The sequence below is a fragment of the Stegostoma tigrinum genome, chromosome 25, assembly GCF_030684315.1.
Source record: "Stegostoma tigrinum isolate sSteTig4 chromosome 25, sSteTig4.hap1, whole genome shotgun sequence".
Classification (NCBI taxonomy): domain Eukaryota; kingdom Metazoa; phylum Chordata; class Chondrichthyes; order Orectolobiformes; family Stegostomatidae; genus Stegostoma; species Stegostoma tigrinum.
The window spans coordinates 36,721,699-36,746,281 of record NC_081378.1 but is presented as its reverse complement, the minus strand read 5'-3'; the positions used below and the strand labels follow the sequence as shown (position 1 = coordinate 36,746,281).

General features: G+C 39.2%; 1 protein-coding gene across 3 annotated transcripts in view; it reads left to right on the top strand.

The window, feature by feature from the left end:
- ccdc87 (coiled-coil domain containing 87) overlaps positions 1-24,583 on the top strand; it is a 77,519-nt gene that overhangs the window by 38,634 nt on the left and 14,302 nt on the right. For 2 of the 3 annotated variants that reach the window (XM_059654640.1, XM_059654642.1), the window contains 5 exons: positions 525-630; positions 8,356-8,456; positions 10,722-10,837; positions 14,164-16,997; positions 23,218-23,332. In XM_059654640.1, the coding sequence (XP_059510623.1) occupies positions 525-630; positions 8,356-8,456; positions 10,722-10,837; positions 14,164-14,201 (361 nt within the window). In that variant the 3' untranslated portion in view covers positions 14,202-16,997; positions 23,218-23,332. Of the gene's footprint in view, positions 1-524; positions 631-8,170; positions 8,298-8,355; positions 8,457-10,721; positions 10,838-14,163; positions 16,998-23,217; positions 23,333-24,583 lie in introns of those variants that run through there. The other variant, XM_059654641.1, reaches the window with a different exon arrangement.

Genomic DNA, 24,583 nt, shown 5'->3' with positions numbered 1-24,583 from the left:
GATTCCAAACTCTATTAAGATTCCTACTTAATTATATGGGACTTTCTACTCTCTGGATCAATTGCAAAGCAAAGTTATTCAACATGCAGCCTATGGCTATGATCACTATCTCTGATAAATGCAACAACCCTTTTCCAACCACAGCCAGCATACATGTTCAACATGTGCCATTCAGAGTAAAGATGTTCAAATTCTATTTGAACGTGCAGAAAAAGTCTGTGTAGTTTCGGGCTAATTTTGAATTATTACAAACTGTCCCCCTCATTAGCCCCAAGTCTGAAATCAGTATGTGTTGCATTCTAAAAATGTTTCACCCAGTGCGTCAAGTGCTTGAGACCTTAGTTAAAATAAATATTACTCTGAATGCATCTAAGGTGCTGTATGTATTTCAAGACAATTCACTGACCTAAACCTGCAACTATAAGTAACACAAATAAAGAGTTGCAACCACTTTGAGTTAATATTTCAAGGAGAGTCAAGCACTTGACGTGATTGCTTATATCATCCCTTTGAATGTATTACAGGTATTTATTAATAAAGCAGGAAGCTGAAAGTGCTGCATCTAAATTTAAGGATGAATCCGGAAATCTTGTTTCAGTGTCAGATTATCTAAATAACATTTCTATACAGGTATGTTGAATTGTTGACTCAGTGCTTCATTATGATCTTTAGACAACTGTGAATGAATATAAGATAATAAAATGTGAGGCTGGATGAACACAGCAGGCCAAGCAGCATCTCAGGAGCACAAAAGCTGACGTTTCGGGCCAAGACCCTTCATCAGAGAGGGGGATGGGGTGAGGGTTCTGGAATAAATAGCTCCTGAGATGCTGCTTGGCCTGCTGTGTTCGTCCAGCCTCACATTTTATTATCTTGGATTCTCCAGCATCTGCAGTTCCTATTATATCTGTGAATGAATATACTCCTTTTTGTAAGAATGCATTACTACATTTGCAAGTGTTTCCACAATTATTAGAAAATAGCTTGATCTTTTACTTGTGATCTACTTATCACATGAAAAGAAAGCAAACAAGGCAGTTCATAGTGCTTTGTTTGTGTCAGAAATATAGCTGCTAAGTACCTTAGATAACTGAAAGAGTATAATTGTTCTCTTTGTGTGACTTCTCTCATTGTTGTGATGACCCTGATTACTCTCCTTTAATTATGTCATTAAATATTAATTAAGAAATAATGTCAGTTCTAACCAGTTCCAAATGTGATGAAACTCTATTGTTGACTGATATTTTAATACTATTTTGTTTTTACATCACTACCATAATAGTTTAGAGAATAAACCCTGTAGAGCCACATCTTCGATCTAGAGCCTCATTGGATCTAAGCACCAGTTGGAGAATATTGGCTGTATTGTTATATTTTGATCTCTGACTTTGGTCCTTTTCCAATGTGTTTGCTCTTGCATATAACAGACTTCTGTTTCATCCAAATCATTTCATTTCCCTCAAACACTTTGGATAAACAAAAATTTATTTTAATCAAATTAATGTATACATTATAAACAAAGGAAAATGGAAATGTTTTTTTCCAGTTTTAATGTCCAACTGCACTTACTTAACCTTGATATTTTAATGTTATTATTTATGTTCAAATATGGTAAATATTTAATTTCATATTTTCTAATTTTTAATCCTGGCTGTAAGTACAAGCTTGTGTTTCAGTCCAGAGCCCAGCACTAGAACAGAGATTCAGGGTAACTCTACCGAGTTTGGAGTTAAATCCTCATCTGACATTGGAATGAAGCGAAGTAAGATTCCACTTTGCTTTAGAATCGGTTGAGACTGAAGCAACTGTGTTATACCACATAAGGTCTTTGCCTTTTCAAAGCTTTATAGTAATGCTAAAAATTTTCATGAATTAATTTTTCATTGTGCAAAACCTACTTACTAAGAAGTAGGTGTAAATGGCAAAACATTACCTATTAGTAGAACACTTCTCTTACCTTTCTCAGATTAAACTAATTTCCTTGATGGCTTAAGTTGATGTGTATCAGCATCTTTCTTCTCATCTTCTTTGGTATAATGATATTTCCCACCTGTGTATGTCCAATATTCACATACAACAATTGAAGTATTCTCCTGGTTTGAGGACATCCTTTCAGCACTGCTTCCTGTAGCACTTGGCAAGTTGTATAATTTACTTGATTTAAGCAATAAGTTTTTTTTTCTCTTAAATTCAATGTCTTTTGGGTTTTTGACTTCCAGAGCATTTTAAGCTGTTGGTATCTTGCTGAATTTGAAAGGTTCATACTGTGCCTTAGCATTCTCAGGTGTCTTCACAGGGAGCACTGCTCTCAACAGCATGTTGGAAATGTATATGTGCTTTCCTTGCTTGTTGCATTTCCAGAAGATATCTCTGCAAACAAAGTAACATTCTTTACAGAAACTTTGGAGCAGATAAAAGTTGCTGGAGGAAGATACTCTTAAATGTTCAGACTCTACTGTAATTTTATCTCTCCCAAAGAGTTATTGATGAAAATGTTCACAATTAAAGACCATAACCAAGCATTCATTTTGAATCTGAGTGTGGCATCAGTCTGTATAATGCCCTGGATGAAGATACAATTAGTTATCTTTCCTGCACCAGGGCTTTTCCTTATCTGGTTTCTGGTATCGCACTACAATGTGACTTAAACATTGACATTATAATAGCTCAGTGTTGTTTTCACTTCATTGCTTGATTCTCAAGGAAGCTGCCCTTCTCGCTCTGCTCCCCACCCTGATCTTTTAACTTGTATAGAGATTCACACTCTGATGACAGGTTTGGGAAGACCTTTAATAAATAGTTCATGAATCTGTTGCTTTGCTTTTACATATGTTAATTGCCACATCTGCTACAGCTCTGATCTCATCAGGATTTGGGTGGAGAACTTTTGCTGTCAGCACATACCAGTGCATGCACTTGACTTGGAGCTCCTCAGTTGCAACTTTTTCTAGTTCACCTTCATTTTTATCTGACAGGCAAGGACCTTAGTCGCAACTGATTCCGCTAATGATCTGTAATGGCTTCTCTTTTTTGGAAACATAGAATAGAGGAGCAGTAGGTTGCTGAGTCCTTTGAGCCTGCTTCACCATTCAGTATGATCAAGGCTAATCATTTAACTCAATACCCTTTCTAATCATATCCTTTGATCCCTTCAGCCCTAAGAACTAAATTAACATCTTTCCTGAAAGCGTTACGGCCTTGATAGTTTCCTGTAGCAAAGAATTCCACAGGCTCACTGCTGTCTGCATGAAGAAATTCCTCCTCAACTCTGTGCCAAAGGGCCTGCCCCTTATCCATAGACTGTGACTCCAGGTTCTGGATTCCCTGGTCATTGCAAAAATCCTTCCTGCGTTTGCTCGATCTAATCTCATTAGAATTTTATGGATTTCTATCAGATTCCTCCTTCATACTTCTATATTCTAGTGAATATAGTGCTAACCAATCCAGTCTTTCCCCGTACATTTCAGAAACCAGTCTGGAAAACTTTCTTTGTGCTGCCTCCATTGCCAGTACATCCTTTTTCAGATAAGGAGTCCAAAACTGCACACAACACGCTGGTGGTCTCTTCAATAGCCCATACAGTTGCAGCAAGCCATCCTTCCTCCTGTACTCAAATCCTTGCATTTTGAAGGCCAACATTTTGATTTCAGTGTGTTTTGATATCTATAAAGTAGCAGATCATGCACAGTAGTTTAGATTCTGGGACAACCGCTAACTACGTTGATACTCTTCTGGAGAAATGGAAAAGCTGAATACGTTGGTAGCCATCTGTATCCTCTGAATGTTATTCAGAAAGTACTGAGTGAATGGTGCCCAGAATGCAGTAAGAAAACTGCTGGTTTCATCCAAATTCACTTGACAGTAACCACCCTTTAGTGGTAGTAAAGACGTTGCTATGACAAGTTGTGGTAAATTTTTTCAATGGCTAGATCTCTTCAAAACTTAATTGAGATCTTTTGGATCTAAGCACAGCTTATTTTTCCAGGTTTTTTTCACTGCTGCCATGCTTCCAATCCAGTGTTTAGGAATTGATGTTTTTTTGATTATTCTTTTCATTTCCAGCTGTTCTATCTTGTTTTTCAGCTGGAATGGAGTACAGTTGTAGCTCTCCTTGTCAGATGCTGGATTGGTCTGTCACTTTCATCTAATTCAAGATGGTATTCACCAGGAAGCCTATGAGATCTTAGACTATTTTTGTACATTGAGGCCTGCAGTGGCTACTGTCAAGGTTTCTTATGGTTAAATTGTGGTAAAAACCTTCAATCTGCTGCAACCAATGACATGGTCAAGAAGGATCATGATCAGAATTTTTGCAGTTGGGAACTGCATGCATCCTGCCTGTATGCTCAGACAGGTGTGTTTTTTTTAAACTAGCACTGTCTACACTGTGTGTTTATTGCAGCATTTTACATTTGTACTGCTGCATATTCACGTGGTGGATGAATTAGGAAAGCAGTGCAGGTTGAGCTTGACACAGTGAACTAGACATTCAGATCGATAATCACAGGCTCCCTGCCAAACCTCCTTTGTTCCTAGCTCACCCTGTTGAGCCCATCAGTACTGAACCTCTGCAAGTTAACACTTTGACTTGCCTCCAGCTCTTGAATATTACCCCCTGAGTTCTAGCCGTTCAGTTTAATCAGGCCGACCGTCATGCTAAACATCCCTCTTCTCCCCACCCACCCTCATATAAATGGAGTTTACTTTAAACCCTTCACAGTTATTGTCCCCTCTGTATCCTGGCGTCCTGCTTCCAGTCCACAGAATTGAGTTTCTACACTTCTCTGTCTCAACAGTGGCTCTTGATAACTTCCCTTGACTTTTGTTGCACAGACTAATGATTATCTGCTCAGCTCACTGACTTGCACAGACAACTCCAACGGATAACTGCCAGATCTCTGACTCGACTGTGCTGAACTCCCCAGATTGATTAAGCTCAACCTGCAGGATTCCCTCAGGCTCACTTCCTGGACTGTAGTGATACAAACCCCTGACGCTGACAGTCCCAACTGACCAGATGACTGTGTCCAAGCCCATGAACAGATTGTGGATAAAACCCTTGACATACTGATTGTAGGTTGGTTCCCTTGAACGAGGACCACTTATCTTAGATTTTATGTTCCAGCCATTTGCTTGATGCACACGCAGCATGTTTGCTATGTACAGTGCTGGCACATGACAAACTTTGAGATTGATATATAGCACAGTGCCTTACAGCAACGTGTTAACCCCCTTGACTAACTGTGCAAGCTGCCTGACTTGGCCAATGTTAAATAGCAAGGCAAGGCGGAAGTAGTGAATCTTTAAGTTCTGGCTGAGGTGACAAAGCATAAAATGGCAAGGCAAAGCTGGGATGTTGTGATTATTCACAAAAGAGCAAAGTGATTAAATATGAAGAGAGCATATGAGGAAACCTGAGATGCAGCATGATCCAATCCATAGAAGGGTTTCCGTCCTTGTGTGCAAAGTGCCCTAATGGCAACATTACAATGATACTTGCCATGTGCTCCAAAATGCAGATCCATTTTGAAAATGGATCAGAGATCAGCTATGACGTGGTGGTACATATGGATGCCAGAATCTCAGTAAGTTGTGATATGGGTTTCATGCCCTGAGGTATTGCTGATTGCAATGCAAGATGAAGGTCCAGAAGACTGTGCGGTGAACTACAGTTGACACTTAATCACTCTGACTGTCATATCAGGAATTGTTGGCATCCAGTTTCCCTTTGGTGGGTGGGAAACTGAGAAATTGCAAATAAACAGGTTAGCAAGGTTAAATCACATGGAATACAGGGTGAATTGGGCATTTGGATATAGAACTGGCTCGAAGGTAGAAGACAGTGGGTGGTGATGGAGGGTTGCTTTTCACACTTGAAACCTGTGACCAGCGATGTGCCACAAGAATCAATGCTGGACCCACTGCTTTTCCTATTTGTATAAATTATTTGGATGTGAATATAGGAGGTATGGTTAGTAAGTTTGCAGGTGACTCCAAATTGGTGGTGTATTGGACAGCCAAGAAGCATACCTCAGAGTACAACGGGACCTTGGTCAGATGGGCCAGTTTGGCTAAGGAGTAGCAGATGGAATTTAATTTAGATAAATGTGAAATCCTGGGGATTGTTGCTGAACAAAGAAACCATGAAGTTCATTGTTCCTTGAAAGTGGAATCACAGGTAGATAGGGTAGTGAAGAAAGCATTTGGTATGCTTGCCTTTATTGGGCAGTGCATTGAGTATAGGAGTTGGGAGGTCAGGTTAGAGCTGGTTAGACAGAGGAGCTTGATCGGTGCAGGCTTGGAGGGCCGAAGGGCCTGTTCCTGTGCTGTAGGTTTCTTTGTTCTTTGTCATATAGCAGCTGTACAGAACTTTGGTTAGACCACCTTTGGAATGCTGCAGTCAATTCTGGTCACCCTGCTATAGGAAGGACGTTGCTAAACTTGAAAGGGTTCGGAAAAGATTTGCAAGGATATTACTAGGGTTGGAGTATTTGAGAGGCTGAATAGGCTGGGGCCATTTTTCCCGGAGGGTTGGAGGCCAAGGGGTGAACTTATTGAGGTTTATAAAATCACGAGGGGCATGGAAAGGGTAAATAGCGGATACCTTTTCCCAGGATGGGGAAGTTTATAGGTTTAAGGTAAGAGGAGAAAGATTTAAAGGGGACTTAAGGGGCAACTTGTTCATGTGGAGTGTGGTACATGTATGCAGAAGAAGTGTGGAGGCAGATACAATTACAACATTTAAAGAAATGTGGATGGATCTATGAATAGGAGGGGTTTAGAGCAATATGGACCAAATGCTGGCAACTGGGACAAAATTAATTTAGGATATCTGGTTGGCAAGGACAAGTTGGACCAAAAGGTCTGTTTTCACACTGTACAGCATATGATTCTAAATGAGGCAAAATTCACTAATGATGAGATGTTATTGCATGTAGATAGGCCTCCTAATGCTGATGGGCCAGTATCTCATCCTGGTTGGAAAACTTCTTGCCTTTGATGTTGAGAAGCTCCTCACTGCTAATCTGTCACGATGCTAATCTCCATACTGACCTTTTTGTTAATACCTACATTATTCAGGGTTGGATGATTCGGCCCTGGTCACCATTACTAATTTATTAAACAAATTTTAAACTTCACTTACAGTGGTAGGATTAAGCCCCTAGAACCTCCAACATCTCCCCTGTACCTCGGAACTTGCTCCCTCCCCCGTTGTGTCTTTGCAATGCTTCTTGTACAACAGGTATTCCTCTCCAGCCACTTCCAGCACTAGCTCCAATTAAAATATATTTCCCCATTAGATGGTGTAGTCTAGTTAGATTGAACTTGTGGTGACTGCTCATGATTTTGAACCCCCTTCTCAGCTATGCAGCCACCCTACCACTCTACAAGGTGTTTTATATTGCCTGCTTACTGTAATCATGCAAATATGCAGACAGTGCAAAGTTTGCGTGAGCCTGCAACAGAAGCAGTGGACATAGTTCAACAGCACATTATGAGCGCTGTGCCCATTTTGGGCACATTGAATATTCTGGGATATCTTTCTTTTGACATCTTCCGTAGTGCAGCACTCACTCAATTTTTTATTTATTGCCTGGCCCCAACTGCCCCATAGAAGGTGACGATGAGTTTCTTTCTTGAATTACTGCAGTCCTCGGGGTGTTGGAATGCCTACATTGCCATTAGGAAGGGATTTTAATCCCATGTCAATTAAGAAACAGCAATACAGACCAAAGTCAGGGTGATGTATAGCTTGGAGGGGAACTAGCAGGCCTAAGCAATTCTGTTGTACTCCTCAATTCTGCTCAATATGTTACACTCAAAATAAATTTGCCTTTTTAAAAGTGTACAATTTGTATCTCATTCTAATAAAAAAAATTGTGCAATATATCCAACCTTATTGACATTATAGACCTGATGTGAAGGTGCTAGTGTTGGATGAGGTGACAAAGGAACAATGGTTTAAAAGCTCGTGATTTTAAATAAACATGTTAGACTATAACCTGGTGTCATGTGACTTCTGACTTCATGACAGACCGTCAGTGATATACTTTTAAAAACCTTTCTACTTCATGTCTATTTATAGTACTGAAACTTTCTAAAGCATAATAAAAGCAGTGACTGGAGTTTTTTTTTATATACTGTTTTGCCTGTACTTAAATTTACACAGTCAAATTGGAGTCATGTCCATTCTACACATTTAACTTCTTGGAGCTGTAACAACTTTTGGACATGGACAATGCTCTAATCTCCATCTGAACCATTTAATCACTTAGGAAAGGAGAAACAAAACAATGGTATGTATATCAACAGCTAGCATTTAATAGAATTAATCTTTATCTTTTATTTCTGCAGGGCACGGACTACTTAAGAGTTGCCTTTCATTTATATGACAGTGAGGATGAAGGAGATGAGGCAATAAGTGCACTTCTTGCTCAAGAAGCAGAATTGAAACAGTAAATAGCTTCTACATAGAATTTAATTCATGGATGTAGAGTATTTTAAATTAGAATTAACTATCATCATTTAAAATCCTGATCAAATCCGGCTAGATTGTACAGTCAGAAACAAAACGGTGGTACCCGGCACTGAACTTGAAGAAAGCACGCTAAAAATCTAGCAGTCTCTTTTGTACAGATTATACCTTTCCCGGCATTGCTTTAAATCTGCTGTTAATTTATGTGATTACACAGTGTGCAGTGGCAGTAATACGACATGTCACTGAACTGATAATACAGAGGTTGAGGCTAAAGTTTTGGGGGGCAGGGGTTTAACTCCCACAATGGCAGATGATGAAATTTGAATTCACTTTATAAATCTGGAATCGTGATGGCTGTACAAACCCAGCTGCATCACTAATACCCTTTGGAGACAGAAGTCTTACATGGTCTATCATCCTTGGTATGGCCACATATGACTCCAGACCCACCTTGTGGTTCTCTTAACAAGCAAGTCACATAGTTATATATAACTATTACGTGTAAGAGATGAATGAAGCCTTTCTTACCCAATGCACTGGAAATGACATGAGCAAATCTAGCTGGCTTAAACCTGTTAAGTCCTCCTGACTAACATGAAGAGGCTTGTGCCGATTTCGGAGAACTGTCAAACAGATCAGTGAAGCAACAGTTTGACACAATCTTACAGAATTGTATATTGTAGAGCATGCTGCTGATACCACCATTGCCATTTCTGGGTCGTACTGGCAGGATAACCCTTCAGAGGTGGTGGCACAATAGTGTATGGGCAGGAGGGAGTTGCCTTCAACACTGTAATACCTAACAGCATATTTTTCAGCACTATTCGCTACCCCTCGTGTACTGATACATAGACAGCCCATATCCATATGTAGCAAGACCTGGACAGTATCCAGGCTTGGACTGATAATGGAAATTAACGTTTGTGTCACACAAGTGCCAAGCAATAACCAAGACCAAATTGAGAGAATCTAACCATTTCCCCTTGGCATTACAATGCGTCATCATTATGAACCAAACTATCAATCACTGACCAGAAAGTGAACTGGACCACTCACATGAATATTGTGACTACAAGAGCAAGGCAGAGGCTAGGAGTTCTGTTGTAAGTAACTCCTCTCCATTTCCCAGTGCCTGTCCATCATTGAAGGCATATATCAGGCATGTTTTGGAATACTCCCCACTTGCCTCAGTCCCACCTTCAACATTGACTCCAGTCGGCATTGACATGCAATACTTCCACAAGATGCAATGCAGCAACTCGCTCAGATTCCATCAACAGCATCTTCAAACTTGTGACCTCCATCACCTGAAAGAAGAAGGGCAGCTGTTGCATGGGAACATCACCAACCACAAGTTCCCTCCATGCTACAATGGACTTGCAGTTGTATGGCCGTTATTTCACTGCTGGTGGGTCAAAACCTAGACCTCACTTCCTAATTGAACTGTGGGTATACCCAGACCCCAAGCATTTCAGTGATTCAAGAGAGCAATCATGACTACCTTTTCAAGGGTGGACAGTAAATGCTGGCCTTGATGGTAATGCCCATGTCTGTATGAATGAATATAAAAAGGCAAGTTATTACGTGATAATATTGAAACATTCTTACAGATAACAAATCAGTAAATTATCTTATTTTTAGTTTAAATTTTCATGCAACAAATAAATAATTATAATTGGATTTAGTTGAAAGCTGAAATATATGTAGAATCAAATGTGATTTTCATTGTAATGGAGAAAGTTGACATTACATAATTATAAAATGTGGACAATTGAGGCTGAGTGGAAGTAATATTAAACCTAGATAGCCCAGAGCTTCTAAAAGGTTTTTTTTTGCTTTCATTCATTCTTCCCCTGGGAGATGATCTTCAGCAGGAGAATAGAATGACTGACAGGGGCTAGTGATTTTATTTTTATTCATTCATGAGATTTGTGCATTGCTGGTTGTTCCAACATTTATATCTCATCCCTAGTTGCCCTTGAGAAGATGGTGATGATCTGTATTCTTCAATTGCTGCAGGCCGTGTGCTGTAAGTCGAACCACAGTGCCATTGGCTGAGAATTTCTGTTACCCTGTGCATGTGCAAAGTGCTGAAACTGCTGACCTTTCAGAGTTGTAATGCTAGTGGCTGCTGACATGTTTGTCGTCAAAACCACTACAGTATTTGGGCTGTTATGGCTTCTACTTTTAATCATTTGTGGGCCTAAGGATCTAATTAATCTTTTTTCATTTCTTCAAACAGGAAGCAAGAAATGGAAATTGCAGAAATTCGCCACCTAAAAGAGGAATTTGTTACTGGATCATGGAATATTAACTCTGTAATGCTTGGTGGCCTTGGAAAAGAACCACTGTCACAAGGTAGAATGTTTGTTCCCAGTAAACATTTTTTCTATGGTAGTCTATCTTGTACAAAAGAGCTGTCTAGAGAATAGCTTGATAAGAGACTGTCCAGCATGTTTGACAAAGAATGCTGCATATTTCCATTGCCAAGAACCATGTGAGCATTGGACTGGGATTGCATTAAGAGAAGGCAGCGGAATAGGATGCCTAACCAGAGGAAGTGATTATATATTTAGTCTTGTCCAGGGGATTCAGGAGCTGACTTCACAGCCTTAAGCTTTCAGAGGAAGGCTAATGAAGATTGACTAGAAAATGACAGATACACTTGGCAATCTGCATCAAGGCTCAGAGAATGGAGGAGTCTCATTCCAGCTACTGAACGCTAAAGAATTAATTGTGTTGATTTGAGTCATATTGCTGGAATGCAGAAGGAATTACAATACTGAAGGGGCTAGCTCAATGTGTAAAGTGGGGAGAGGCAATCGAGCATGGGAAGGAAAAGGGTTATGCAAGAGGCACAGTCATTGATGGTGAGCAAGACTGCTGGCTTCGATAAGGAGAGAGTGCACTACAATACTGACATGGCTACTGTATATGTACGGGGTTGGGGTGGTAAAGTGGACAGATGAAGACTAGATGAGGAGACATGATAGATGGGTTTTGTCAGGAACTGGGGAAGTACAAGGCCTGTGGAGGTGATGAGTAGGGCTACCAGGAAGGGGATATTTCCACATGGCAATTCACCAAGACAGAAAGGCCGAGCCTGAGACTCACTATTTGAGGACTAACTTCTGTTGTCTCCCATTGGGCTTTCAATAACAAGTGTGCAACGGAGATGATGGTGGCTGTGACCACACCCAAAGTGGGCAGGTTATATGTTTTATTCTGTAAAGGAGATCCATTTAAGCTCACGTGATGTGAGGTCCTTAAAAGGGCAACAGCATTACAGAAATACCCTTACACTGAAGAAAAATATACAGTGAGCAGAACACATTTTGTGAAGCTTTGGCATTAACCAGTTTTGTGTATTGTACAGCTTTGACCCAAGCAATCCTAATCATAGCATTGCAAGATGACAGATGAATTCTACTGATGCATGTAATGCAAGTCATGATGTTTGTCTTCTTGATAAAATGGAGCCTAGTTGCCAAAGTAGCAGCAAACAATGATTTAACCATTGCCTACATATGATAGTGGAGCCACTCGCTTCACAAGTCATTGTCTTTCTTTCCATCCTGCTATGTCACAGTGCTGCACCAGATTTTGCAGTTGGCGTGTAGGATGTCTGTCCTATAGGGGAGTTGTTGGCCTTGGAAATTTGGTCAGGCAACCCTGGAATCTTTTTATATAGAGGGACCAGACATACTGCCCTGAGACAAGTGCATCCTCCTGGAGGAGAGCATGTTTTGCTGGATGGACCTCTTGACGGCAGACACTGTGGACATCCCACCAATGCCTAAAGAAGACAAAAGAGGGAATGTGTGACCAAAGGATAAAAGTTGAGGCATATTAACATTAAATGTGTGGTAGGGGTGAAGAAGAGTAACACAACAACGAATAATACTTCATATCTGTATGCAAGAAAATGGACGTTTTCACAACCCTGCAGGAGGAGTCCAGTCTTCACTGGCAGGCCCCAGTATCCTTGCCTTGTAGTGAGTGAGGAGATGAATAACCAGCATTTAATCATCTACCCTTTCAAAGTTATTTTCTGTTGGAAGGAAAGAAAGTGAGGAGGTGAGTTGGATGAAAGTGGGTGGGACACTTGCTGCTGTTGCAGGTGGTTTAATGTGGTGAGGTAAACTGAATGGGTGACTGAGCGAGTAGACAGTGCAGAGGTCATGCAGGATTAGTGGTAGAGGAGTGTTCGGTGTGTGCATGTGTGAGAAATGCTGGTGATGACAAGAGCGAGTGAGGGAGGATAGTAAGAGTGGTAGAGCATGAGTTGGGAGGTGAGTGCAGTAGCAGAAGCAGGTGGTGGCACTTATAGTGGTGGAGTGGAGAAATTTATCAACCCTCTTTTAATTATTGCTGGACATTCCACTGGACTATGTGAATTGTACTGCCCTGGGTGGTACCCTCAAACCAGACTGGCAAGTCTTGTGTTGTGGCCGTCTCTATTGGTCTTGGTTGAAGAAGATGGCCCTCCTCTGTATCGCACTATCAACCACCGACCTCCAGATGTCTGTCTGTAAAGCAAATCAGCAGTTTTTCCTTCTCTGCCATGGTTGGGATGAATGTCTGTGACCATGCATGTCAGTCTCTTAGGACTTATACTGCCTCACTAGTTGTTGTAAATTGTAGGGGTTAGTCACTTGTGATGTTGCATTTGAGGATGCAACACGCAAATTTAGGTCTTTACTGCAAAGTGGATGCAAGTTGACTCTTGATTAGGGATGAGTAGTAAATGCTGCCCAGCCAGTGATGCCTTCATCCTATTAATGAAAAAAAATAGAAGCATGGATCTCATTGCACGTCATTTATATGACCCTGTATGAGTTTAATAGGATGTTTCTATTTTGCACACAGCACACAGTTATGGAAAAGCCCAATCCATTATGGTCAATGCATTTTCAGAACAGGAGAAGAATGTCCATGCTACCTACCACTTATTCAGCCTAATGATTTTCAGACAATAAATTTCTCTAACCATTTTCCTTTGCGCACATACTGTGTCACAGTATCTCACAAAATAAATGATGCTGCACATACTTGGTGACCACAATGTTTGAGCTATTAACAAATGTTCCGATTAGGTGAAAACATATAATTAAACACAGTTGCAGACCTGAGTGTATGGAATATTTGAAAGCAGGTGTTGAGCATGATAATTTTAAATAATGCAGTTGCATCGAAGAGCAAAAATTCACAGATAAGTTAAAAATTATATGCTACTAATATTGCAATATGAGTTCTTCCATTCGGACAACTGCCTATTTTGAAACACAAGATACTCATACCAAGCTCACTGGTATCAATGAAAGTTGATCTTTGCTTGAGTTCCAGTTGCCATACAAATATCGTCTGTTATAAAACTGAGAAAATCAGATTTCTGAAATCCAATGTCATAGGGGACTTCATTTCAATTGAAATTATTTTTCCATTGTGTATTATTCTATTTTTGTATCTTTGTGTTTAAATTGTTTGGAATATTATAATTTTGTTCTTTAAATTGTTAATCAGGTAAAAGTTATTACTGGGGAATCTAAATAACCGGTTAATGTAGTATTAAATGTTATTATTGTTTTCTGCAGTTTTCTGTGATATATAACTTTAATACTAAATGGAAATGTAGAATTGTTTTATTTTAGTATTGATTTTGGTCTTTTATTTCATTTTTGCAGTTGCCAAGGTAAGGTTGTCCACTGCGAGGAAAAGGTAATGACTTCTGCGTCATATCATTTTATGTCCTTTTATAATGTAGGTGGTCATATACTGGTGTGAGTAAATATCTTGCAGTAACATTGAGTAAGATGAACATTAATATATGTCAATACACGTCATAATTACGACAAGCACAGAATATTGATAAACTTTCTCATTTCAGGAGATGCCCAGTAATATAGCAGCATGCAAGAATTTCAAATTGTTGTAATTGAAGTCATCAACATTGTTCTCTTTACTGCTGGGGCTATCTGTTTGCGTTCTCATTTTCATAAATTGGATGTCACAAGTGGATCAATTAGTCTGATCAAATTTTTTCTGATGTGTGAAAATGTATAGCCATCCCGAAGAAACTTCAAATTAACCTGCTAAATTAGCTGTATGAAGAGAACAGAATAGAATGGAATTTAGGTAAATCTCATGGGATACGTATTTATTTTTCCCATAGGGCTGCAATTTGCTTCACTAAGCTTAGAATGCTTGGGTACACGTTCTTAAAAATCAAGGTTTAGAGATGTGAGTTGAAAAGCGATTGTTCACTTGCTGTAATTATATTAGCATCTCTGGATGGGTTAATTAGCAAATGTCTGTCTGTACTATCAGCTAGATACACAGTTTCTCAAAGGTATTCCGAACATTCTGCGGATAGGTCACTGGACCCGAAGCGTTACTCTGATTTCCCTCCACAGATACTGCCAGACCTGTTGAGCTTTTCAAACAATTTCTGTTTTTGTTTTTGATTCACCCATCTGCAGTTCTCTTAGTTTTTATTTGCTCAGAGTTATTGTTTGCATTCAGATGTAATTGCTAGAGATAGTTACTATGTATATTGTTGTTGCTGATAAATTTGGGCATTGTTGTCTTTGATTTTATTAACAGTTAATTTTAGGCAGCTCTGACTTTTTTAAGGTAAGGAACTGTAAAGTTTGAAAGAATTTTGGTTATACTTTGTAATGGAGAAGATTACTGAAGAGGTAGATTTGTTTGACACTACACTCTGCATTTGATGCACTCTGGGAATGCTATTTCTCAGAGAGTTAAAAAGAAATAACATCAAAGCAGGCATCAGACTTAACCAGTATGTTTTGATATTTGTTTGCTCAGTGAGCAATTGTCATAACACCATAACCCTGTTCAGATCGGCATATCATGTTATATGTCTATAAAATAAAATCAAACCACACAGAAGGATCTCTAAAGGACCTATGTATCTTCAAGGCTCTTTAAAGGAACCATACAATGGCTCCCCTGTCATCTGTGTCTTCTGGTTACAGACCCTCTGTCGCTAGAAAGGTTGTCCTCATTTATTCAATCAAAACCTTTCACAGTTTTGAATGTTTCTATCAAGTCTTTTCTTGACCTTCGTAGACAGAAGAAGAACAACTGCAACTTCTTCACTTTTCCACATGACTGAAATCCTTCATCCCTGGTATTATTTGAGTAAATCTCTGCTGCACCCTCTCCGCAGCCTTGACTTTCATTTCAGCATGTAGTGCATGTAATTTGGCACAGCATCCCAGTCCAGGCTTGACCGTATAATGTTTTGACATAACTTCCTTGCAAAATGGATTCCCCTAATGATGAAGTCATCTACACTTTTAAAAACATTCTTAACTTGACATTCTTAACTCACCTCAAAAGCTGAGTGAGAATTCTTCTCGCCGTGTGCTTTCCCAATGTTGCAGAATATTGCTAGGTGTAGGTTTTAAGGGCTGTGATCGCTGTCTGGTACTTAGATAAAGTGGATATTTTCCATGTGTGAGCCTACATTGATAGTTGTTAGCAAGCTGTGGCTTTAGATGAATGAAGACAAATTCTGTGGAGCAATTTCATTCAACCTCCTATTGCTTAATAAATGCTTCTTACCAATACTATGTTGCACCTCCCTTTAGTCTTTCAAATAATTTACATTGCCTCTTTAAAAGCAGAATATTGTCTGCAAACATTGTTTCTGGTTGAACTTCTAAATCATTAATGAAACAAAAAGGTTCAGGACCAAAACCTGTGGTATGCTTCACAGTGCTCCCAATACTCCATCCTACCTTTTGTTCCTCCACCTATCCAGGTTTTCATCCAATTTTCCATCATTTTCTAATTATGCATTTAATTTTCATCAGTGTAGCCTCCTGAGTGAAAAATCATGCAGTCATATTTGATTCAATTTTTTCTACCTATTATATCTGTTAAAAGAGCATTCATCAAGTTTATTATATATGATTTTCCTTTCTGAAATCGTTTTAACTTTATAATTATTTCCGATTGTTTCTTCTTCACTCCATATATAGTGACTTCACGTTGAGCCGTTGCCTTCTGAATTTGCAATCTCAACCACGTCACCAGTGATTCCTCACAGGAAGGAATATCAGAAGAACCTGTCCTGTCCCATTCAGTCCAGACTTTTGCCAAAGCCCCTGCAGCAATGAATGCTGTACATCTCCTATAAGAAAGCCAAAAAAATTATCAACTAAATCACAGTACCAAATGGCTCAGAATGGGATACAATAGATAAACCTAAGCTTTTGAATGGAGAATTTTTTGGTTTATCTTATAAAAATGCTTCAAGTGTGTGTTTAAAACAAAAATGACAACCTGTAATGCATGTTTTTATTCCTTCCAATTATAGGACTATGTACAGGTTCAGAAACGGCTTGGGAAGAAACCTTACCAAGAAGATCTAGAGGAGATCCAGAACAGACTGCAACGTATTTGGACCACTCTGCACGTCCCTGATTCGGAACGTCTTGATATGGCTATTAAATACAGTTCTTTTAAGCACAAAGTTCGTGTTTCGAAGGTATATGGATGGAATAGGTTTAAGTTGGTACAGCATCTTTTACCATAAATATAGTATACATACTTTTTTTTGAAGGAAATTTGCACGTTAGCAAGCTTTTGATAGTTGTATAGTGAAACATCACTTGTCACTTCTAAGGTACATCTGCTGAAACTTCCTATTGCTAATTTGCAAAGCTCTGTATCCCCTGAAAAAGACCGACACACGTAATGTCCTAGATTTGTGTGTTTTGTTGTGTGGTTTAATGTGGTCGAGGAAAAGGCAAGGTCAAGAATTGTCTTCAGGTTTGTAATTTGTTACAGTACTATTTATTACAGACCAAAATTAAATGCTACAATAAATGATATTCAGACATATACCTGGCTCTAATCTTTCTGACATTATTATAAGACTATTGCATAAATTCAATGACCTGTGCTTGTCAGTCTGTTCCATGAGCTTCTCTCTCCATGTTTCTACCATACTCATGGCTAGGTTTCAGTCTTCAGCCTAGCTCTCCATGTGTTTTTCTCTTGCTCCTCTGTAACTCCACTCACTATATTAATGCCCAGTGAGGAACAACTCTGTGATATCATCACAGGTTTACTCTAGGCTCCCCAAACCGTAATACGATAATGTGAATAATTTGTTGGAGATTTTCACCTCAAAGTTTTGGTACAACATAGGATGAAGTAATCTGATTGCAACCGAGAATTCTGGGTTTTGGTAACAAATTTTTGCACCTTTTTAGACTTTTATTGAAAACTGGATCCAATTCAATACTTAACCAAATTGCAGTGCGTCTCAATGCGTCCAAAACTTTGGGCTATTGAGACTTTGTTCAGTGCCTTGACATTTTTAATTGTATGACAACTATATATTATGTATTTAATAAAACATCAAGATATTTCAGAGTGGCACTGTAAAACAAATTATGACACTAAACTACAGGCCAGATGGAAAAGACCTTGGTTGTACGGATAGATTTTAAGGATGTCTGAAAAGATCAAAGCAAAATAACGAGGTGGAGTGATATGGAAAGTGAATTCCAGAGTTTGGGGACTTGGCAACTGAACCATGTCCAGCAATAATGGAACAAAAATAAAATTGAGGATGCTGAAGAGGTTCAGATATCTTGGAGGGTTGTGGGACTCGAGGGAATTACAGAGATAAGAAAGGACAAAACCAAGAAGAGATTTGGAAACAAGGATGACAGTTTTAAAATTAAGAGATTGTCAGTATTGATCATTTAGTAACAGTGGAAGTGCTTTCAGAAATAATGGTGAGATTGAGCTAGGTTTCATCAACATATGCATGAGACTAATGCTGTGTTCTTTTGGTTGAGAAATAGCAGCGTATCAAGGGGGCAACTGCAGAAGTGATGGTGTGGGAGCAGGATGATAAATCATTGCAATGGAAACCCTGGATACAATTAGATATGATTGGAACTTGATGAGACAGGTTCCATTCAGCTGGATAGCAGTGACAGAATGTTGGTGGAGGCTGGTGTCATTAATATGTCAAAGACTGCAAACGGGTCAGAAGGATAAGCAGGGAACGTTTACCTTTGTCACAGTTTTACTTGAAATTACTTATGTTCTTGGTAAGAGCCATTTTGGTATTGTGGCACAGCTGGAAATCTGATGAGGTGAATTCAGATGTAGAAACTCAGGAAATATAAGCATAAGATTTGGGCAGCAACAGCACATTCAGCAATTCTGCAGAGTAAGGGAAGTGAAGTTTGGAAGGACTGTGAAGTTGAGGGGTTCTTTTAAGGTGAGAGTTGATAACAGCATATTTAAAGAAAGAGATTTATATACAGTTGCTACAAAAATGCCAGTTATTAATGTTATCTGAATTGCGATTTATTCACCTCAAAATATAGGTTTTGCTATTGAAATAACTGTAGAGTGCTAATTATTTATTTTATATTTACATTGTGTGCATGCACACGTGGATGTCATTAATCTTTTCAATACAATGTAGAATCACACCGTATTAGAGACTGCTTCTATCTATAATACCTGTAGGTTGTGCTCTAACTAGTATATTCACCATTCAGTGTATCATAACCTGCCTGCCAGAAACACAGGTGAAATGTAATAACTGCTGTTTTGTGTTTTAATAAACACTTCCAAATGCAGTTACAAGAATTAACCACCAAATGTTGCTGTGGTAACAAGGTGTAGAGCTGGATGAACACAGCAGGCCATGCAGCCTCAGAGAAGCAGGAAGGCTGATGTTTCGGGCCTAGACCTTCCTTCAGAGAAGGGTCCGAAACGTCAGCCTTTCTGCTCCTCTGATGCTACTTGGCTTGCTGTGTTCATCCAGCTCTACACCTTGTTATCTCAGATTCTCCAGCATCTGCAGTTCCTACTATCTCTGAAATGTTGCTGTGGAGCAGTTTAAAATTTTTTGGCCTCAAGTATGCCGGTTAGTACTTAGAGCTAAATATTACTTTGACAATTATCATTTCTAATCTTTTGCAACTTTACCAGTTTCCTGAGGCTTGCTTTTGGACATCTATGACCTCTTTTGTCTTGCCAGTCTGTGGTCATGTGTCTACTCCCTGCCTCCAATAGAGCAGCTTCATCCAGTATTTCTACTGTATCCACAGCTCCATTCTTAGCACTTTATGTGCCTTAATGTGCTGGGCTGCCTTTCTCACATTACTTACTAATTCTTTCCTTGTGATCAACAGTTCCACTGGTGATTTGGCCTGATTTTTCCACCAGCTGCCCTGTCCCATCTACGCTATCCATCATCATCTTTATTCTGAGTTTATCTGACGATTATAGGCAATTGCAACTTTTGCAAATTGATCATGATCATGGCATGATTTTTCAGCCAAATCCAGCCTCACCTGTGATCCTGAAAGACACCATAAAATCTTCTGAGATTTTCTCAGAAAGTTGATTAAAAGAACCATGTTTAGTCAGCTTATGCCTCGGCAACTCAGCCATTTGTACAAACGTAAGACTGGAGCAGGGAAACCAAATTGACACATTCTGGCTGCCAAAAAAAGTTTTTTTTTTAGTCGAGTTCATTGAGATTTTCTTGAGGGTTCATTTTTCATTTTCATTGTATATATTGAAGCCCCAGTAGAGAACCTTGCTGACCATATCCATCCATATATAGCACTTGTTCATTACTACTCTGTCTCTTACCACCGATAACTTGCTAACTAGGTCAATATTTTGCCTTCAATTTCACAAGCTTTAACTTTAGCAAACAGTATCTTATGAGAATCTTATCGGATGCCTTCTGAAAGTTTATATAACTTACATTGATAGACATTTTCCTGGATACTTACTTATTTGTTAAAAATGTGTTGAGGTTTGTCAGGCATTATCCATCAGTTACAATTTTTTTCTTAACACATTGAAAATGTTCACTGTGTCCTTAATTGTAGACTCCAGTGATTTCTTATACTAAAATGTAACAAACACAAAATGTGCTATGGAATTCAGCTGTTTAAAATTTGATTATTCCACCCTAGTTTGCTTCCTCACTATTTTGAAAAGCAAAGATATTTTGTGTATCCAAAGTTCTTGAATTGACATTTTGTTCACAATATAATGTAAGGTATTTTGCTGATGAGGTACTGTATTATTTAACTATCTGTGAAATTTTATTAGCACAAAATTTCTGTTCTGCTACATTAATATTGATTGTCTTGAACTTTTACAACTATAAGTTGCTTGATAATATTGTAGCTGATCAATATTTTGTTTCCAACCATATTAAAATATTATTTTCCTTATGATACTGGCCTATATGCTAAACCATAAATTTCTAAACCTCCAGCATCAAATAATAGAGATAAAATACAGTTTTTCAGATAAAATACCTGGAAAGTGGTTGGTTCTCACATCTTTCTTTTAACTCTGCAGTTTATAGAAAATTTCTCCAAAACCAGGCTAGCATCCTCTGTGCCAATTCTTTCCAGCTCTACAGTTCTGAGGAAGGGTCACCAGACCCGAAATGCTAACTCTGTTTTCTCCTCCACAGATGCTGCCAGACCTGCTGAGCTTTTCCAGCAACTTTGTTTTTGTTCTTTCCAGCTCTATCACAGCTCCGAACCACCACCATTACCATCTCATATGTGATGAGCTTTAAGTTTGTGACCATTATTTGGGGGTAAAAACTCAGTGAGTAGCTACAGACTCCCAGCCTTGGCCAGTCTCCTCCAGCATACAGAGAAGGAATCATCAGTCTTCCTGTATTCTGTTTCTACCTTGAGACAGATCGAAAAGCTGGCCAAGATGGAGCTGAGGAAGGGTGAGAGGTTTCTCTTCATGTTGGTACTGGATCTCCCCCACCAGTAGAATGGCTCAATCCTGCCACACTTCACACCCTCCACTCCAACTTCCCAACTCAAACTCAGGGCACAGCCCCATTAGGCAGTCACTTTGCTCAAGCAGGCTAAGTGACAGCTCCTCTAGATTTGCTTTGACCTGAGTAAACTCTCCTTGTTATAGGACTGACTCCAAAATAGCTTCTCCAATCACAGGTTCTCTACCTGCTGCCCTGGCTACTCCTCCAGTCACATGTTCCCTTCCTCCCATTTTACCTTGCTTAGAGTCAAGAGCATATTCTGAGAATTGCTGGAGACCAGGCACCTGCTCAGCCTCAGGTAGGTGAGGACTCCATGGTCTGAGCAATTAACAACTTCATTAAAACACACAAACAAGCACAGGAGCAGGCAGGTTTGTCAAAGGCAATGGGCAAGCTAATTTGAATATTGGAGAAGTTACCTACACTGTGTGTACTGTGCTTCCTCTGTGAACAGCTTGGTGGCTGCCATAGAGAGGCAGGCCAAGCATGCTTTTGACTGCTGGTTACGTATACAGACTACACTCCATTGCTCTGCACCAATAGCAAGCTGTCAGGGGAATGAGGCACCTGACCTCACACCAGATGCTCCTTGCTGTCAAGGAGACAGGGTTGTTCAAAGACGCATCCAGCCAGAAGAGAAGTCACATACAAACACCTGAAAAGTCTCCTTTTGGAAAAGTCTGGATGTCATTACGCTTTCCAGCTCGAAACTTAGTAGCCAACATCAGGCACATTAGGCATGTAGTAGTTCTGGCTGAGGAAGGTAAACCAATCTCTGGACTCAGCACATCTGGTCCAGTAGCCACAAACTCCTCTAATCAAAAGTCTTAAGGTCCTACCGACTGGCCATCTGAAAATCCAGGCCTCTCTTGACCTAATTTATCCATAATTTCGCTTCAAGCTGTAAAGATTTGATGCCAGTGTAATATAGAATCCCTGTTGTCCTGTTACATGATCTTCAGGCCATCTTTAATCTGTCATTACACCATTGTTCCTTTAGAGGCTGTAACGTTTGTCTTGAAACAATTTCCCAAATTTCACTTCAGTCCTGTGCTCAAAAAACTCTGTACTTCATATTTTGTCCAGACTTTGTTGACCTCAGTGTTGCAGTTCTTCCTCTCATTCAAACCAAACCTGACCTAAAGCTGATACTAGAACTTGGTATGCATTGTCAAGAAGACTTTTGCTATTTAATATCGAATGCTTCTAAATCTCATCATCATCGTCTTTCAGTTCCACGTAAAAAGCTGTGGAAAATATCGAGTGGTGACCTGATTTACATCTGAACTGTGTAATCCAGAATTTTAAATTGTGATTTTTTTTTGGCCACAGACAAATATTTTTATTAGTGTATTTGCACATTCAACACTGGAAGTTGAATGTCTTTGACAAAGCCCTTCCTTTTGTGCTAAGTGCCAAAACTAATTAGTATGCCCTCAATGCTTTTAGCATGTATCCTATCACTATGGAAACTGCCATAGTGACTATGTATATATTATAATTTAACACCATACAGTACAATCACTAAATTCACTAATTAAATACTGTTTCATGCAACCTCATCTAAGTTCTGTAAATCACTGCTACTTTGCTGAACAAGCATATTTAGCTCAGAGATAACCCAATTAATTCTTATTAAATCTTGGAAGGCTGCAGAGGAGCATTCTACAAGTGCCTTCTGTGAGATTAGAGAATTAAATTCGTGGTAGGAAATGGCAAGAGTTGGGCATGTTTTAAGGTATCTGCAAGGACGGTGGTGATCTAAAATACATTATTTTCTGAAAAAGAATGAAGCCAACTACTGTCACACTCATTGCCTGTTATTCATTGTGTTGGTCATATGTGAATTCGATATATTTGATGTGATAGTGAGAACTGTGTACATTTCCTTCTTTTGTTTTAGGTTCTGGAGGCCTGGGAAGCTGCCGTGGAACTGATTAAAGAAAGAGAGTGCATTTTGAGTAAACTTGAACAATTTGAGAGATTTGCATCAAACCCTAATCGATTTTTTGTGAAAGGTAGGCTTTTGAATGGGCCAAATGATGACAAGCCTTATCTGCAGAAGCAGGATTTGTTCTATCTGATGATGAACAAGTTTCCTATTGGATTTGCACAGCTTTGTGAACGATGCTGTGTTCATGACAGTCCAGGATTCAGTAAGATTGCTTATCCAGTATTTTGAAATTTCTAAATGTTCTACAGTTTTCAATGGCGTCAGGTAAGTATGATTTGCCAATAGTTACTTGTTTTTTTTTCTGACCACATTAGATGTTACTAAGGAAATTTATATGCATTGCGGGATTTTGCAAAAGAATTCAGTCGTAGTTTGATTGTCTATCTTTATGAATAATTTCAAATTAAATATTAAATATGAAAAAACTTAATTTGGACATGATTAAGCATGAGCATTTTTTCTTAGTGTGTTATTAGTTGTTTTGATTGCTCAACTAAAAGAAATGCAGTATATTCTACTTCCATTTAACATCAGGATTATTGTCCATAAGACCATAAGACATAGGAGTGGAAGTAAGGCCGTTCGGCCCATCAAGTCCACTCCGCCATTTAAATCATGGCTGGTGGGCATTTCAAAACCACTTCCCTGCACTCCCCCCCGTCACCCTTGATTCCTTTTGAGATCAAGAATTTGTCGATCTCTGCCTTGAAGGCATCCAACATCCCGGCCTTCGCTGCACTCTGCGGCAATGAATTCCACAAGCCCACCACTCTCTGGCTGAAGAAATGTCATCTGATTTCCATTTTAAATTTACCCCCTCTAATTTTAAGGCTGTGCCCACGGGTCCTAGTCTCCCCGCCTAACAGAAACAACTTCCTAGTGTCCACCCCTTCTAAACCATACATTATCTTGTCATTAATTGTCATTAAGCGTCGAAACATGAATATTTTACTACTGTAGCAAAGTATGTATTTGTACTGTTAAAATCCTGGTAGAGAATTCTTAAAAGGAGAAACAACTTCCTAGTGATCAACATAATGAATTGCACAATAAGATTTCACATTTTAAGGCTTTTAATGTTACAAACAAACTAAAATCAACATGGGCTATATATTACTTAGTGGACAGCTATTACACTAAACTACAGAGAAGGCATTTCCCACTAATTTCTCAACAAAACTGAAAACTCCCATTACACATTAAGAAATACTACAACATTGGCAGAATATAGTCTTGTGTTTAGAGTCCAACCTCTTTCCACTTCTTCTCCCTACCCGACCAGGGTGAAATTTTCAGTGTCCTTTTAAACAAAATC